Here is an 18,473-nt window from a genome sequence, read left to right as displayed (position 1 = left end):
TCAGGGCAGGATGGGCCCAGCAAGCCTGGCATAGGCTGGAGCCAGCCACCCCATCCCAGTGACACCAGAGGCTCCCTGCAGTGGCTGGACCCCTCCTCACAGACAGCCCCACCTGCCACTGTGGGTTGGCCCTTACGGCTCCCTGCCAGCAGAGCAGTGGGTACTGGTGTGTGGGCAGTGCCGGGTGCCAATTCCCAGCTGTTCAAGGCTGAGGTAGCTGAGTGTTTCCTGCCACAGCAGTGAAGGAGAGGGTGGTACCCCTGTGAAATGCTTGCATTGTGTGTGTGTGATGTGCCACCTTGCCCAGGTTGCTGATGACTGAGTGCGTAAGTCCCATAAAGTGAGAAGGAACTGGTGGCCAGGTGCCCGCTTGTTCCATGGAAAGAGGGGGCAGTGCCTGTGCAGTCACAAGAAGGTAATGCCCATCATACTGGCTGCTGTAGTCAGGGTCCTGGGGAGACATTTCTCTTCACAGAGCAGCGATATGCAGAATGCCTCATGCTGTCACCTCCAGCTCTGTTCACCTGTCTTGCTGCAGAGGTGAGACCCACAGGTTGATCCTGCCTCCCCTTCCGTGGGAAAAGTGAGCTAGCTCTGCATTGTGTGCTCCCAGACCTCATGCCAGGCTCTGTGGACATCTGATTGCCTTCTCCTGTCCTGTCCAGGACAAAATCTGGGTACCAGTACTCCATTAGAGGGAAGGTGTCTTTTTGAGGAAAATACTATATGAAAAGGTACACATCAGCTGAATGTCCAGGCTTCATCCTTTCCTTTCAAACAAAGCAATCCTAGAACAAAAAGAGAATCATGCTGGGGCTGTGAGTTAATGATACGACACTTAGGAGATCTGGGGCCTTTAGACCTCAAAATAAAACCAAATAACCCGAGCTGCTTAAGACAAAGATTGATAAATGATTAATAGGATGATGTGCAAAGGGTCTGTTGGGCCAGGTGGACTTTACAGCTCATTGTTGCTGCATTGTTATGCTGTTATTACTAATGAATAGGTCTCATTGTTTAGAGAAAGCTGCTCCTTTCAAATCCCTCTCCCTTCGTGGACACCTTTCCCTTAAAAAACCCTCCAGAGATTTCTGTTAACATGCAAATAACCTACAGTGATTAACAACGTTCTGTTTCCTCTGAGCCCAATGTCATTTGACCAGCAGCCAGAGACATACGCATGTAAATACCTCACAAATCTCAAGACACTTAGATCTGTCAAGGCCACTTCCTCTATTGCCATCTTTTGCAAACATACCACTGCCATTTGACCACACCCAAGTTTTCCCTGTTGTGATAGCAAACTAACGTTAAAACACAAATACGATGGAATCATTCTCCAGGCATCATAATCACAGATGCTTTGCTTCACGATGTGGGTGTAGCTCGTAGCACTCTGCCAGCCATACAAACAAGCCTAAGCTGGCATCTGGAGGTTCTTTGTGTCAACGAAGGCCCCTTCAGCAGAGAGACCAAGGAGAAAACTAAAACAAATATCTCAAGCTTCTCTTCCTCAGATACCCAGACAAGATTGGCAGTGCTTTGGTAGAATCCTCTCAGTGCTTTTATGGCTAACGCATAGCCATACTCCCTGTCTTAGCTGGTGAGCATGAGCTTTATTTCCTGGGTCAGGCTTACAATGTGCTTCTGCTCTTTGCTGCACTGTCTGGGCTGGTCATGTTTAGGAGGAAGATGACCTCAAACAGAGACCTAGGCACTAAGACAACCTAGTGCTTTTCTTGGAAAAGGAAAGAACTTCTCAGCTCTTGGGCAGATGAAGAAATGAAATGAAATGTTCACATCCTCAGCTTCCAAAGAGTCTGGCAGCAGAGCCCAGCCAAGCAAACTGTGGCACTGCAGGTGGGTTGGGCTCAATCACACCTGCCAGCAGTGAAGCCATCAGCTCTTCCAGGTGCCTTAAGATTGTGGATGCAGCCCAGGCCCTGGCCCTTATCTCATTCACTGTCTCCTCCAGCAGCCCTTACTGCCCCTGCATGGGACCGCTGTCTGGAACAGTCGCTGAGTGCCTCCCACCATAGGCCTATGGCCCTTGGCTATGAGAGCCTGCCTGGACTAACCTGCCATGCACCAGCATGCAGACACTATGGACGCCTGCATCCAGAGGGGTCTGACCTGGGCAGTTGCACAGAGGCAGCAGGGAGGCCCTGGCAAACCACGGTGCAGCCTGCTGGGGAGCTCGGGTGAGACTTGAGCATCGCTTGGGAGGGGGATGGGGAACAGGATCCCCGGGGGAAGGTGGTCTTGTGAAGCTTGTTTGTGCATGAGGGTTGGCACGTAACCTCATTTGTCCAGGCTGTACAGGCTTCTTGAGTCACTGTCCCCTGTAGCCTCACCAGAGCAAACCGGTGCTGTCAATGCATCTGAACCACTTATTTCATGAATGCCTGACAGAAGTCAACTAGAAGTTCAATTTTGTGCCCTTTGCTACAAGAATGATACTGAGTTGCTGGAACACATTCAGAGAAAAGCAATGAAACTGGTGAAGGGACTGGAAAACAAGACTTATGAGGAGTGGCTGAGGGAACTGAGGCTGTTTAGTCTGGAAAAGAGGAGGCTGAGGAGAGGCTGAGCAGAGAACTCATTGCTGTCTACAACTATCTGAAAGGAGGTTGTTGTGAGGTGGATGTTGGTGTCTTTTCTCTGATGACAAGTGATAGGACACAAGGAATTAGCCTTCAGTTGTGCCAGAGGAGGTTTAGATTGGATGTCAAAAAGAATTTCTTCATGGAAAGAGATGTTGGGCGTTGGAACAGGCTGCCCAGGGAGGTGGTGGAGTCACCATCCCTGGAGGTACTTAAGGGATGTGTGGATGTGGCACTTAAGGACATGGTTTAGTTGTAGACTTGGAAGTGTTAGGTGCTGGTTGGACTTGATGATCTTATGGGTCTTTTCCAACCTAAATGGTTCTATGATTTTACGAAGTAGCTGCTGCTAGCACAGACTTTTCTGCACTCTTCTGTGAACTAGGCGTGCCTCAGCTGTACTTATTGCTGTTGTTCCTCTCAACTCTAGACTAGCTGTTCTACTCCAAGTTACAGTGCATGTGCTGATTTCTGGTTTTAGATAGTCCATATACATAAAAAAAAAAAAAGGCATAAGATGACCAGTGAAATGAATCCAACAGCCTAATATTTTTTTTTTCTTACTGTGTCTTTTCTGTGAGTTGGTGGTAAAGTATTATGTGACCTCATTCTTATGACCTTATTTATATAAGCTTCATTCTTCCTCTCCTGTTTTCCCATTCCTCCTCCCCTTTAGATATTTGAGTGCTATAGTACAGTGAAGTCAATACATGAGTCTTGCCACAGCAGTATTTTGTAAAGTGTGGAAACATGGTCTAGTAAGGTTCTTCCTGGGTTACTGATCTCTATTTCCTGCTCTTGAACAGGCAGGACTAGGGCAGAACTGTCTTATCTGTCCAAGCCTGGTAGGATAACTTTTTATGTCATTACACAAGAAAATTAAAAAGCAGATAAAAATAAAATCAGTTAAAAGATAAGAGTAAGGAGAAAATAGTAACGCTAGCTCAAGTAACCTCAAAGGTAGGTGATAGTGGAGACATGGCAGTCCATACAGGAAATGGAGTAATGTAACACAAATATGGCCATGATGTTTATTTACTAATGCAAAAAAAAAAAAAAAAGGCAATAAAATAGAGGAGTGACAACTCCTGGTACTTGTCATAAAGTTGGGGAGACTTATAAACTGCTACAGATTAGCACTAATGAATTGAGCATATATATTCAAGGGATGCATTGCTTATGAAGGGTAGAAGAACAAGTGAAAGTCATATTACAAGTAATGCTGGTAATGTAAAATACAACTGCTCGTCTCAAAATATCTTTGTAGAGGAATTAAAAGAAGGCATTACAGAAGGGGTCTTGTTGCCCCTGTGTGATTACATACGCAGATCTCCGTGGTATTAGAATAATAAATACAGTGAAAGACTGTGTGATTATAAAAGACTTCTAGCTTCTCAGCTAGAGACTGGAAAACCAATATTATTAATAATGATAAGAATATTTTTTCTTGATGTGAGTGGGAGATTTGGTCACTGAATTAGTTGTTGAGTTAATAAGAAGCAACACTAGAAATTGGTTTGGCAAGCAGTCATTATCTCGCAGAAGAGTCATAGAAAGTAACCTGCAATCACATGAACTCAGATTGAATCAGTTTAAATAATAAAGAGAGAAACAAAGATCAGGAGAAATGAGGAGCACAAATACTAGCCTGTGGATGACAGTGAAGAGTCTAAGAAAGTTACAAGCTTTCATCTTCAACTCTATAGTCTGGAAACACTCAGCAGTGCTGATTTCATGATACTTGCTAACGGTTTGTGATCTACCTGAATGTTTTCTGTAGTTCCAAACCACTACATCCTCAGTAGCAACATACATTTGTTCAATTTTCTTTATAGCTGTAGAACTAGGGCAGAATGGTTCAACTCAAAACTATGTTCTGTTGCCTGAAGGTTCGGTATGTTTCATTATGACTTTCCTGCTACCTACCACACATCACCTCTAGCTCTTAATGGCTGCATCTATAGCCTGCTTGTCTTTGCTTTGCATGCTGGAATCTTCAAGTCTGCGTATATTTTTGCACAGGGTTTTGCTCCTTTCTTGAGTAGTTCAGCTGTCCACCTATTTGGATGCATCTCTGAGGCAAGAGCTATTTCCTTCAAGTCTTGCCACTTCCGTTTGAAATCACAAAATCACAGAGTAATTTTGGTTTAAAGGAACCTCTGGAAATTTATGGTCCGACCCCCTATTTACAGGAGAGTTGAATACAGCAGGTTGTTCAGGGCCTTGTCCAGATGAATTTTTATCTTCCAGAATGGAGTTCCTACAGCCTATCTGGTTTCCTGTTCCAGGGCTTGGCTACCCTTATTGTGAAAAACTTTCTCCTCATATTGAGCCTCTCATCTTCTGCCTATACACCTCTTAGAGCTGTCTCCAGCCTCTTTGTGCCCTCCTGTTAGGCAGTGTCAAACAGCAATAACATCTTCCTGTTGTCTTGTTCCAGCTGAACAGATTCCACCCTCCCAGGCTCTTATGCATCTTGTGCACCTCCTCCAACCACTTCTGTGGCCTTTTCTGGGCTCACTCCAATACATCAATGTCTGTCTTTTCCTGAACCCAGTATTCCAAATTCAGTCTTCCCTAACAGAGGGGAAGCCATCCCTCTCTTTGGTATTGTCTGTAAACTTCCTGAGAGTGCACTCTGACCTATTGCCCACGTCAATGACCAAAATACGAAATAGTATATGCATATCTCTTTAATCTGGAAAGTTGTACCTACTCCATGGCGATATATAAACACTATATTTAGCAGAGGTATTAATTCCTACTATTGCTGCTTGATTTTTGTGAAAAAGATATTTTTATCTTCTTACCATTTTGTTTTGTGCAGGGAGACTCAGGATTTTGTTGTTGTTGTTAAAGTATTCTGTGCTCCACTGTTTCATTTTTCTTTTTGACTCCTTTCCTACAGTGAAAGTGGAAAAAAATAGTTTCTTCTTCTTCTGAAGAACATTTTAACCTATTCCTATGCGTAAGCTCAGGTTTTGTTTCCACACATGTAAAGGTTTTCAGACGGAAATTCAGTTACCCAGTGTATCTATAGTGTATTTTCCACATGTGCATAATTTCTAGCTATTGGCTTTGTGTGTTAATCGAAAGCAACCATAGTGACTGCATAAAGCATCCCTGCCAAATAGAGCTCTTTGAAAAAGCCAGAGAGTTCTGCTCTGCTCTGCTCCCTTCAGCCCTATGAAAATGACAAAAAATTTAAGTAGTCTTTTTTTTTTTTTGACAATTACTTGCAAGTTTCTCTTCTGCAAGGAGCAAGGCTTTCCTTGTGCATTTCAAAACACTAAAATACAGCAGTACTCAAAATACAGTGATCAGCATAGAAGGGTTTGCACGGCTCTTGTGTGAGTGGCCACATTGCAGCTTTCTGTCATGCTCAGTCCAGCAGATCCCTAAACCTTGTCTGTCCTCTACAGCCTTAATGGTGCCAGCTAGGAAACACCTGAACTCCCTCTGCTTTGAGAGGGAGATCTCTTTCACCAGTGTGTAATCACTGCATAGATTCATACATCGGCTCCTGATTTTATACTTCAGGGATGCAAGAAATGTGAGTCACCTCATCACATGCATCATAAATCTGCCTTTCCAACAGGAAGGTAAACAGAAGTACCTGTGCATCAGACCTTGTGTTTGAGAATCTAAATGCGTCGCCAAGGTCAAAGTTGTGATCTGAGCCAGACAGGATGTTCTAAGAGAGCAAACTTCCCTTCAAATTTTAGAAGAGAATGCCCCTCTCATCTGTTCCCAGAATCCTGTCAGTGAATAATTATTGATGTCTCTAAAGGAGGGTGCTCTCAAGGACAGGGCTCTTGAGACAGAGGCATTCCTATATTGAAGAGGGAAGAAAGGTACAGAATGTATGAAGGCCTTTGTCAGTCTGAGTCTCCTTGTGCGTTACACAGGTGTGTGACACACAGCTTCAGGGTTAATGTTCCTCCTCTGATTTAGTCACAATGATTCCTTTTGCAATTGGTGCAAGGAGACAGAGACTCCAGCAGCATTCCCATGAGCTGCTTTAGATCTCAACGTGGTATAAGACAAATTGTGTTCTACAGGGCATGTGAAAGCTGTATCGCAATGAAGACTGTGAATAGGGAGATATGGCTCACTGTCTCTCCTGATACAAAATGATGGTATTACCAAATATAGTTGTAATATGCCAGATCATGCCTTTGACATTACTCCTCAGTCTCTTCCCATTGCTGCTGCCCTGGGTCGGTTGTGCCAGTGTGTGCATGCACACTGTGCATTGCTCTCTTCTTCAGTGAACATGAAATGGCTCACAGGGCTCACTAGTCTCTGAGTCCTTAGAAAACACTTTTAATCAAGGAACAGGGTAGAAAACAGAAATCTGGTCAGCTGTTGCGTGGGATGCAAGGAAGGCAATCAAGGCCAAGTGGCACTGGGCTAATTGCCGTCAAGCACATGATGACTACTGCCACATGTTTCTGCTTTGCTTCATCTGTCACTTAAAGCTTATCAGTCAGACATACAGGGAGAGGCATGTCCATTGTTCAAGAGCCAGAGGATTCCTACTTCACTTTCCACAATGTGCAGGTCTCTTGGGGGGCAGTGTGCTAGAAGAGCGTGCCTTCCCAAGCCTTGTATCCAAAGAGGAGTACGTTTTTCCCCTCTGTAAAACTGCTCATGACACAGAAGCTGCCGTCTGGAAAGTTCAGCCAAGCAGCTCGTACTTGGGCTCTGTGCAACTGAAAAAGTCTGTGGAACCCTGTGACTAGAGGACTGTACAGCAGTGCTCAGTGGCTGTCACAAAGCCTGAATACTGGTGCCAAAGGACCAGCATGTCCTGGGCAAACGATATACAGGTGGAACGGGATTTCCATATATCTTTGTTCATGCAAGCGTTGGCAGGGAGAAATTAGGCTTCAGGAAGAGCTATTCAGTGGTGTGACCATACAAACCAGCTTTGTAACTCTTACTGACATAGAGATAAATCAATCCTACAGGTGGTGTCCGTGGAGGGCATAGGAACACATAACTGAAATCCAGGCTGCACAGAACGCTGCTTGGTTCTCTCCACAGGGCTCTACCTGGACCACTGCCAGCTCCTCACCTTGTTTCCCAACCCGGGGTTAGCAGGGCTTGACCATCTGTGTTTGTAATGCAGCAAGTGAAAGGGAACATGACCTTCCCCTTTCAGGGTGTCCCTCCTGCTGAAGGGCCCAGATTTCTTGCTTTTGCTGTCTCTTACACTTTACTAGTCCTAAAAGCAGCACGGTGAGATCCCCCGGGACACAGGATGGCATCAGGAGGTCAACACCTCACCAGAAGGTGTGACAGAAATGATGACACTTAGAATAGGAATAGCCCAAAGGGACTGTCTCTTCATAGTTGCAGAATACCACGCGTTTCCCTTGAGTCCAATTCTGCCCTTCTTCACCACCTTGTCTGTCACAGCAGTGAATCAGTGAAGCATTTCCGGCAGTGAATCATTAATAGGACAAGTCCTGCTGATCCTCCCACAGCTTCTCTATTCAGACAATTTTCAGCCCTCAGAGTAACTCAAGCAGAGCACAGGCAGAAAGGAGTCTATAAGACTGTATGAGACGCTGCATCTACTAGCAACGTGGCACACAGACAGAGCATTAGTGGGCAAATACGCCCTACCAGCGCTCCTGGTGGGCAAGACGTTCCTCCCTGCAACAAGGTTTGCTGTTCATCTTTCATTCTGACACTCCACAAACATCCCCCTTCCTCTTTTTAAGAACAGCAGGCTCTTTCACGGCCTGCAAAGGGTCTCAACAAAATCAATTCTCAGTTGCCTTTGTGAATTTCCTGGCCCTTCTCACTTACTAGTAGTGTTTGGTCATTTGTGCCCCTTCAAGAAACTGCCATTCTCGTGCTTTGCCGCTAGTGGAGGGTGGAGTTTTCTAATTTAAAGCAGGTCAAAGTAGGCGGGCACGGTAGTCAGAGCTCGGACATAAATAAAAGGTACAAGAAGGTGCAAGCACAGATACAGGTAACAGTTGAGTACATTAGTGTATAAGAGATCCTGGTGTGAAAGGCTAAGTGCCTGTACATGAATGCACAGGTGTTTGTAAGGCTGCCTGGAGGAGTACATACCACAGCAGTGTACGTGCAGGAGGGAAGCCTTGCTTGAAGCAGGTCTGGTGGTGCTTCAAGAGGACATGTTGAGGTGAGATTTTCCAACTATTTCTTGGTAGCTGCTGTGGATATTCTGGTGCCCAGGATTGTATTTTCTGCTTGTGCTCACCAGCCTGAACTGGGGATAATTTTTGAAAAGTGCTATAGACATATGGCTGTCATTAAAGTGCTATATGTTTCCTTGGGCAGACAGAAGCTGTTGGTCTGGCTTAGAGGGTATTTCCTGCTTCTCCAGACTGTCTTCTCCATATTTCCCACTAGTTTCGGTCATGTCATGTGTTCTCTGAATTGGCAAATGCTGCTTCTAACTCTGCAGAAGCTAACCAGGCCAGCTGAGGATGGATATGATAAAACAATGAGCAAGCATCACTGCCACCAAAGACTCATGTCAGGGGCTTTTTGGGCACCCAATACTCTTTGCTACACCAGTGCAGGTCTGGAGAGCTCCCCCATACTTGTATGGTAGAGCGCCAAGCCACAGTCTGCATGATGTGAAGTATATTGCGCTGTACTGTCAGCTCCCTCAGACATGCACAGGTGCACCAACCCTGTAATTTGGAGACATGCCACCCATAATCACAGTGTATTTGGTGGGTATGTGTCCCTGGGGCTGCTTGCTGCTTTCTCTAACTCTCGCTCTTTGCTAGGATCAAGCTTTCCCAAGGTCTCTGTGTGTTTCCACAAAAGCTGTGGTAGTTCCACATGGATGGCTAGCGAAACTCCACCACACCACTCTCTCGCTTCCACTCCTCAAAGGAACTGGGGGAGAAAATATGATGAAAAATGGCTCGAGGGTTGAGATAAGGACAGGAAGATCACTCACCAATTACTATCATGGGCAAAACAGATTCAATATAGGGAGATTAAAGTAATTTATTACCTATTACTAACAGACTAGAGCAGTGAAAAACTAAATGCAAACTAAAAGCACCTTCCCTCCTGTCCACCCTCTTCTACCTCCTCCCCTCAACTGGTGCAGGGGAATGGGGGCTGCAGTCAGTCCATAATGCTTCACCTCCACTGCTCCTTCATGGTCACTCTCTGCCCCTGCTCCATGTGGGGTCCCTCCCATAGGACGCCGTCCTTCCTGAATTGATCCTGTGTGGGCTTCCCACAGGCAGCAGCTCTTCAGGAACTGCCCCAATATGGGTCCCCCACATGCAGCAGCTCCCCCCAGATCACATACTCCTTTCTGGACTCCTCTCCGCAGGCTGCAGCGTGGAGATCTGCTCTGCCATGGTATCCCGTGGGCTGCAGGGGGACAGCCTGCTCCACCTCGGGCTTCTCCACAGGCTGCTGGGGAACTTATGCCCCAGCACCTGGAGCACCTCCTGCCCTCCTTCTGCACTGACTTGGGTGTCTGCACAATTGTTTCTCTCTACATTTTCTCACTCCTCTCTCCCAGCTGCTGTTGTGCAGCAGGTTTTTTTTGTTTGTTTTTGTTTTTTCCCCCCTTCTTAATTGTGCTCTCACAGAGGTGCAACCAGCATCGCTCATTGGCTCAGTTCTGGGCAGTGGTGGGTCCCTTTTTGAGCCAGCTGGAGCCGGCTCTTATCTAGCGTGGGACACCTTCTGGACTCCTCACAGAGGCCACCCCTGCAGACCCCCCAGTACCTAAAACCTGACACATAAGTGAAATACAAAAGCTTACAACTCTGTTTTGTTTGTTTGTTAGGGAGGGGTTGTTTGTTTTTATTAGCTGCACAATGCAGGCAGATTCCAGTTCTTTGTCCTCTCTTGCATGTACTATAGGAAGACCTAACATGATGACACTGGATTTTGTCTTTTTCAGTAGTTTCTGTTCTTCATCCTTGACACATTATGATTCTTCCTTCTTGTTCTGCTCTCGGTTAAATCCTGGCTCGTCTTGCTGCAGCTGACAGTAACAGTGTGCCTTTTTTGTACTGCAGTTGAGCTTTTCTCAGTCATTTGTGGCTATCTGCTCTGCAGCTCTGTGAGGGCTTTCATATTTCACTTTTGCAATGAGAAGTGAACCAATTCACTCTGCTTGTGACTCTGGATGTTTGCTGTAGGGGAAAAAAAAGTGGTTAACCTTAAGACCTTAGTTTACAACCATCCCAGCTGCCATGAGCAAGAGATGTTGCAGTGAAAAATAAGTGCATTCAATTAGTATTTTTTTCATATTTGGAAATGTCTGATAGAACTTCTACCTCTCTTTACTGCTCCTCTATTCCACATCACCAGACACTCCTAGTTTGTTTCAGTTTTTCTCCTCTCCCTTTGGGGCAGACTGGTCAGGGCACAAATCATTACTGCTGCTTGTACGCATGAAGAAATTCCCTGTTGAGTCAGTTGCCTCACATGAGGCTGTTCCTCAGGCAAACAACAACAGCAGTCACATGGATGGTCGGCATGCTTTGTGAAATCTACAACATCCAGCTGTCCTACCCTGGTTTTACTGAACGTAAAAGTATACCCTTGCTTCCCAACAAAACCAAACCCATTCTTTTTTACTCAGACTATTCACATGTAGATTTTCAGAGAAATAATGATTTCTGTGGCTTTATATCTCCCTGGGTGTCTTAAGGCCAGTGTTCATGCCTGCTCAACATCTTTTTCTGAATTAAGATTGCCTGGCTGCAGTCCAGGAACTTTGCTGGGCATTAGAATAAAGATGTTAATGGTGCCAGATGGAAGTGATATCACAAAGTTCATTTGGAAGCCAGGACTTTTGGTAAACGCTACTGTATTTATTTGCACGGAAGAAGCTAATATATGACTTACTTTTACAATGGTCTTTGTTAGCAGCTGTTACTAGGCTTGGTCCAAATGTCTATCCAAATCAGTTTCTTGTCAGAACTGAACTCTACAGGGCATCTGTATAACCAAAAAAAATCAGTGGGCTTCTTGTCCGGGAGACAAGAAGTACGTGGTCCTTCACTAAATGCACAGCCTCATCCCTGCAAGGCATTACTGAAATAATATTCAAGTTGTGGTAGCACATATTGGCAATACCCAATCCAATGGATAAAACTCATTATTGTCCTGTCTCTGAGAAATGGTAATTGCTGCCCTATGAACTCAAATATCAGACAGAGTGTGTAGCAGGTAGATAAGATAAACAAGAAAAATTATGCATATATATGCTAGAGGGAGAGATGACTATGATTTCTAGTTGGTTATCAGCAATGACTACACCTGGAAATATAAGTATCAGTGCTACAGTAACTGAAGTCATGGGAGGAGGCAGTTCCTCAGCTCCCCACCTCCATGGAAATTACTCTGAAGGCTTCAATGCAAAGGGAAATTGAGGCAGGGCATAAGGAGGAGGTTAGAGAAATTCTGACTGGGAACATTCGCACATTGTAATGGACCCAGAAGACAAGGTAGTGAGCACATGTCGGGGGAAAGCAGTGTCTGCCTTGTGGCCTGCTAGGGCACACTTCAGACCTCTGCTACTTTAGTAGGGAGGAAGCTGGTCTGCATGGGCATGGCTGCCTGAGCTCAGTGCAATGGTGGGCTGCACACAAATGTTGTACACAGCAAGCTGTCAGGAGCTGGGCTCCAGCACTGCCCTGTGCAGGTTGGCCTCCAGCTTGCCCTGGAGGCCTGTCTCTCTCTCCCTCTATGTGATCTGGCTGTGGAAGGATATCTTGTGTTGTGGTTTTCACAGTGTCATGGTAGTGTGGCAACTTTCCAAATCCCTGAGCCTGCAGTGGGATTGGTAGGAGCATAACTCACCACAAGTGCCTTCTTCATGACCCTGTGATGCTGATCTTCCTCTGTCTGTCTCTGCAGGTCCCTTGCAACCATGATGAAATCTAGATGGGTGCAAGTACTCCTGAGTCTGGCAGTTCTGTCCTTCCTGATCCACTTCCTAACCTGCAGCAATGCTCCCATGGAAGAAAAGCCTTCTCCAGTCCACATCCTCATTCTCTCCTCCTGGCGGTCAGGATCTTCCTTCACTGGACAGATCTTCAGCCAGCACCCCAGTGTCTTCTACCTGATGGAGCCTGCATGGCATGTGTGGGTTGCTATGTACCAGAACAGTGCCAAAGTCTTACAGATGGCAGTGCGGGACCTAGTCAGGTCGGTCTTTCTGTGTGACATGTCTGTGTTTGATGTCTACATGTCTACCCAGAAGAAAAAGTCTGATTTATTTAAGTGGGAGACAAGCCGAGCCTTGTGTTCCCCCCCTGCCTGCGACTCATTCAGTCGCAATGACATAATCACTGCAGGAAATTGTAGGACAGTCTGTGGCAAGTACCCATTCAGTAAGGTGGAGGAAGCCTGTAAAACCTACAGCCATGTTGCCATCAAGGAGGTTCGGTTCTTTGACCTGAAAGTCCTCTACTCCCTTTTCACTGATCCATCCCTGAACCTCAAAGTCATTCACTTGGTCCGAGATCCTCGAGCTGTGTTCAGGTCCCGAGAGAATACAGTGGTAGACCTGAAACGTGACAGTGACATTGTTCTGGGGTCCCAGAAGATGGAGGGAGAAATGGGACCCTACAATACGATGCAAGAAATCTGCAAAAGCCACGTTGAGATTTACAAGGCAGGCAGGCAGGCTATTCCCAGCTTCCTGAAAGACCGTTACCTGCTGGTTCGTTATGAAGACATTGTCAGAGATCCACTAGCAAAGGCTGCTCAGATGTACAGGTTTGCAGAACTCCATTTCACACCAGAACTTCAGAAATGGGTGCACAACATTACCCATGGGAAGGGGCAAGGAGGAAATGCCTTTGAGATTGGATCCAGAGATGCGCTGAGCGTATCCGAGGCCTGGAGGAAGACCCTTCCCTTCCAGAAAATAGAAAAAGTACAAAATGCATGCAAGGACGCGATGGACTTACTGGGCTACCGGCTAGTTCATTCTGAAGAAGAACAGAAAAACCTGTCGCTGGATCTTTTGTTTGGCCAGAACTCCTCTGAGTAACAAATTCAGAAAGCAGAAAAGCTGCTCGTTGTACCTCCTCTCTGAAGGCTGCAGGATGGAGAACTGCTTACCAGTGGAAAAAGAGGGCAGAGGGGCATCTGTGTGTGTGATGAGTGGCACAGGAGCCCTGACTGCACTCATGGCAGCTTTCCCAGCAGCACAAGCTCACTCTCCAAGGCCACAACACAGGATGGAATAATGCAAGTCTGTTTTCCAAATTAAGTCCAAGGTATATGCAAAAGAGGAAGTATGTGTGTTGGGAGCAGACTTCCGAAGGAGTGGGACCAGATATCAGAGCTTGATCTCCCACAGGCTGCAGCTAAGTACTAGTGAAACCACAGGGAGCAACTGCACTGTAGAGGAAGAGGAGACATAAACAGAAGCTGAATAAAGAGAACATTCTTTGTCATGCTGCCACTCACGACATACAATGCCAAAAGAAGCACAAGGGTAACCAGACATTGTTTTCTGGGAAGATCCTTTTTTTCAGAATGGCTAAGTTTTCAAGTTCAGTCTTTCTTTTGTTCCATTCCTGTGCCTGAGCGTCCAGCACTGGTGGTAATGTTGGCAAAATGTCTGTGTTCACTTACTATGGAATAGGAAATTTGAATAAACCATCTATAGCTGAAAGTGAAAATTCTTAGGTTTTTGTATAGGAATCCATTACTGGGACTATGTCAATCCATTTATTTTTCAGCTGAAATAATTCTGTATCCAGCTTTCACAACTAGGGACAGTTCTTGCCCTGGGAGTTCTCACAGCCCACATGTGTGACTGAGAAGAATTCATGCTAATGTTGAGACTGTAAAGACAAGGTAAGGACACAGATTCCATTGGTATAAATACTGGAACTGACAACATAGGTTCATGACAGTGGATCGAAAAAGCTGAGAGGAGAACAGGAAGCTATTCTATTGAATTATTTGTTTCAACACAGTATTTCCTGTCTTAGAGCACAATAAAATTATGTTTAATAAACTGTGCCATTCTGCACCATCTCCCATCCCCATTGGAGATGCCATTCTTCTGTCTCCATTGGGAATATGTAGCTTAAACCTGAACAACAGAACTATTTTGGCATATTTTTAACAGCGTTCTGTAAGACAAGGAGAAAAGCTTGTTAGCACGCTTAGGGAACGAAACGTCCACAACCATCTTCCTCCAAACATCCCATTTCATGTGTAAATTGCAGGGTCCTTTCAACGTGTCAGTTTAACAGTACGTTCAGAGCTACTTGTTCAAAAAGTCCTCTGGGACCTTGGTTTATGTGGATTGTTTTCTTTAAACAAATCTTTTAAATGAAAGACATTAGTAATGCTCAATAAGTCTTTGTGTTATGAACTTCTGCCAGACCGGTACTAAGAATTGCATCATGTGACAATTTTTACAGGCTAGCCTCTTTTGAAGTTCGTATGACCACTGTCACTGCTTCTCCTCAGATCAGCCAATGCAAGGGATCCTGTAAACTGTCTTAATCTGTTCAGGGTAAAATCACCTGGTTTGGCTTCTGAGATCCGACAGTCTGACATGGCAACCTGGTGGAATAATGGGGCTCAGAGAAATCCTTCTCTCTCTCCTTTTTTTTTGTGGAGGTTGCCATGATTAGCTGAGTGTCAGGGATGTGCAGAAGAGAGGTGTGGTGGGAAGCATGCAGGCAAAAATCAGGAGTGAAGAGTAAACCTCATGGAGAAGGATAGGAGGGAGTGCTGTTTGGACAGCAAGCCCCAGAAGCATAGCTGGACTAATGACAAAGGCCATGGAAAGCGTGAGAAGAACAGGGCAGACAGAGACAAGGGGGGGAGGTGGAAGCAGAGCATGTAATGGCATGGGGTGGAGGCTCTGCAGCAGGGAGTACAATTGCACTGAGGAGCAGGGGTTTTGCAAGGAAGGGATTTAAGGGAGAGACCAGGGTTACCATGCTGACAAAGCCTTCTTCCAGTGCTGCTGTGTACCTGCAGACCCAAGATATGAACGGTATGTCTAGTACTTTGACATTTGCCGAGAGGTAAGAGGCTTTGTTTCTTTCTCATGTCAGAGCAGGAACCCCAATCCTGAATTCAGTAAGCCCCTGCACATTCAGTCTCTCCTTTTCATAAATAAGTAAATAAATAAAACCAGTCAACTGCTGGTTGTCTTCAATAACTGGGGACCAAGAGACAACCAGCTCCAGACCTTCACTGGATGACATGATGGGGCAGCTGCAGGGTAATGAGGACATGGAGGCTGGCAATGCAGGGGATGAGCGGTATGTCTCTTCTTAGGCCAGCATCCTCTCTGGTAGTGCCTTGGTTTAAGTACTTTTTTTTGGCCATTTTACTTTGTGTTATCAGGGTTTGGTTGTTTTCTGTATTGTATATCTTCCAACACAACCAAAAGTGGGGAGTAGGTGTGGGTCCCCAGCTGGGCTAAATGTTTTTTTATGGAAATATGAAGAAAAGCTATGCATATCTAAAAAAATCACTGACATAACATCTTAATTTGACTCCCTTTTCCAGTACCTTAAACCAACTGGCAAGCAACAGCTCCTTTAAATTAATTCATCAGGCAAAATTACTCTCTCTAATCTATAGTTACCCAGGGGTAAACAATCTCAGACACATTATGAGCCTCTTTATCCTGGGAGTTTAGAGAGCAATTGCAATAGATTATTCCAGCTCCTGTCATGATATACAAACTGGTGTGCTGTTAATTGCTTGTCTTTGCATCATGTCCCCATTTATGTGGCACAAGCATAAGGTATCCCTGCTCTCCTTACGACCCTTTCCCAAGGCCTGTACTGCTTTGCAGTATTGCCAGGAATATAAATGTCTTCACAGTTCTCTAGTGACTGTGTTCATGTTTTACAGAATCACAGAATTGTAGGGGTTGAAAAGGACCTCGAGAGATCATCGGGTCCAACCCCCCTGCCAAAGCAGGTTCCCTAGAGCAGGTTACCCCGGCAGGCGTCCAGATGGGTCTCGAGTATCTCCAGAGAAGGAGACTCCACAACCTCCTTGGGCAGCCTGTTCCAGTGCTCCGTCACCCTCACCGTGAGGAAGTTCTTTTGCATGTTGGTGCGGCACTTCCTGTGCTCCATTTTTCAGGCCATTGCCCCTTGTCCTGTCCCCACAAACCACTGAAAAGATGTTGGCCATATTCCTTTGTCTCCCACACTTCAGGTGTTTGTAAACATTGATAAGATCCCCTCTGTCTTCTTTTCTCAAGGCTGAATAGACCCAGGTCTCTCAGCCTTTCCTCATAGGGCAGATGCTCCAGGCCCCATATCATCTTTGTGGCACTCTGCAAGGGTTTAAAGGTGTATAGGCAAGAAACAGTGTCCAGGCTCTTTGTATTGTGTTTGAAGGGTGACAGAGGAGGCTTAACCTTGACTAATTAGCAGTCTCCAATAGCAGGAAAAAGGCTCTTCTGATACATGCACAGTGGCTGGTTGTTGTTGTTGCTGTTATAGCAGAGACGTAATGAAAGTTTTATGTTTTGGTTCTGCTGAGGAAAGCAGGGAAAGTAATCTTACAAACACTGAGCGGTTATATTGGTTAGCAAAACTAAGTAGCTGCTAGCTAGACTGCAATTACGGAATAAACTAATGAGCCATCCCAAGAGCTTTGGGACCACCAAGAGTAAAAGTCTAGAGAAGAGGGATGGCTTCCCAGACCAGAAGCAGCTCTGTCGTCACCTCCACTGGAGCAGGCATCAGCATTCCAGATCCTGCACAGCTCTTTGGGGTAAGAGACCATCCTGCAGCAGTTAAGAAGGGAGCTGCAGGACCAACTGTGGAGCAGGAAGGGGTAAGTAGAAGTTAGCTGACCTACCAGCAAGGGAGCTGGTAGGAGTACAGCTGGCCAGCAGCAGGTAAGATGGTATGGGCAAACTTTCAAGACAGTATGACTGATAAAACTACGGCTACATCCTTTGGCACATGCATAAGTAAAGATTGTTGCAGTCTATTTAGAAACAAATTGCAAGTATATATTCTACAAGTTCAGAAGAGCAAACTTAGCTTTTATACCAATAAAGTGTAGGATGGTAAACCCACTAGTCAAGGAGTTGTTTGGAAACTAATTCTTGGGTATTCCTGTCTGTTGCTCTCCAACCTAGGGCATACAATCAGTTCTTCATTGGCAATTTAATTATGAACGGCCAGAATGCATTGATATTGATGAATGCTGTGTAATTCTGAAAGGAAGCAAATAGGAAATACCCAAACTCCAGATAATGGATTGCAGACCAAATACTATCTGCCTTTGTTTGTCTTTAACTCAAAGTTCTGGCACTTGCATTGCCACTCTGCTCATTCTTCCATGTTTACAAATATAGCTGCTCCAGGCAGTTATATAAGGAAGATGCATGTATACTTCCTTGGGCTACAGGAAGTGTTCCTAATATAATAGTACAGGGCCCCCAATATGAATGTAGAAAGACAACGTGTCTCATAGCCAAAGGACTATAACCGTGTCCTTGGTAAAACAAAGCAGAGAAATTATTTTTATCACGACAGAAGGCAGAGCCAGAATACTTTGAACCAGAACCGTGTGATATAGTGACATCTCCAGGATATGGAGATGGAAATGAGCAATGAAGAGACCTAGACCTATGCGCTTGCACAGGAAAGAATGTATCTGTGGATAAGCAGTGCTTTTCACAAGTTTAGAACAGATGAAAGAGGGCCACCTTGAATAAGCTATGCTCTTTTTGTCTTCTTATCCAGATCCCATACCTAAAGAGACCACTAAGTGCATACGGAAATTAGACAATTTCTTTGCATGGTTTTGCAAAAGTAAAAGCACAATATACTGACTTAGAAATCAGCATTGCAGGTCTGACTAATTGCCCAGAAAAAG

The 18,473-nt window shown here is 45.3% G+C and overlaps 1 protein-coding gene across 3 annotated transcripts in view; it reads left to right on the top strand.

The window, feature by feature from the left end:
• Nucleotides 1-1,946: 1,946 nt before the first annotated feature.
• The window catches only part of LOC106046629 (carbohydrate sulfotransferase 4), a 17,599-nt gene continuing 1,072 nt past the window's right edge, over nt 1,947-18,473 (top strand). The window contains exons 1-3 of one of the 3 annotated variants that reach the window (XR_010834422.1): nt 1,947-2,201; nt 12,495-14,450; nt 15,026-16,355. Coding sequence is in view for 1 of the 3 variants with exons in the window: in XM_013197724.3 (XP_013053178.1) it covers nt 8,759-8,766; nt 12,495-13,635 (1,149 nt within the window). In the remaining 2 variants the exon portion in view is untranslated. Of the gene's footprint in view, nt 2,202-8,595; nt 8,767-12,494; nt 14,617-15,025; nt 16,356-18,473 lie in introns of those variants that run through there. The other 2 variants (XR_010834423.1, XM_013197724.3) reach the window with 2 other exon arrangements.

This window comes from Anser cygnoides, chromosome 12, assembly GCF_040182565.1.
Source record: "Anser cygnoides isolate HZ-2024a breed goose chromosome 12, Taihu_goose_T2T_genome, whole genome shotgun sequence".
NCBI lineage: Eukaryota > Metazoa > Chordata > Aves > Anseriformes > Anatidae > Anser > Anser cygnoides.
This window is presented reverse-complemented; position numbering and strand designations above follow the sequence as displayed.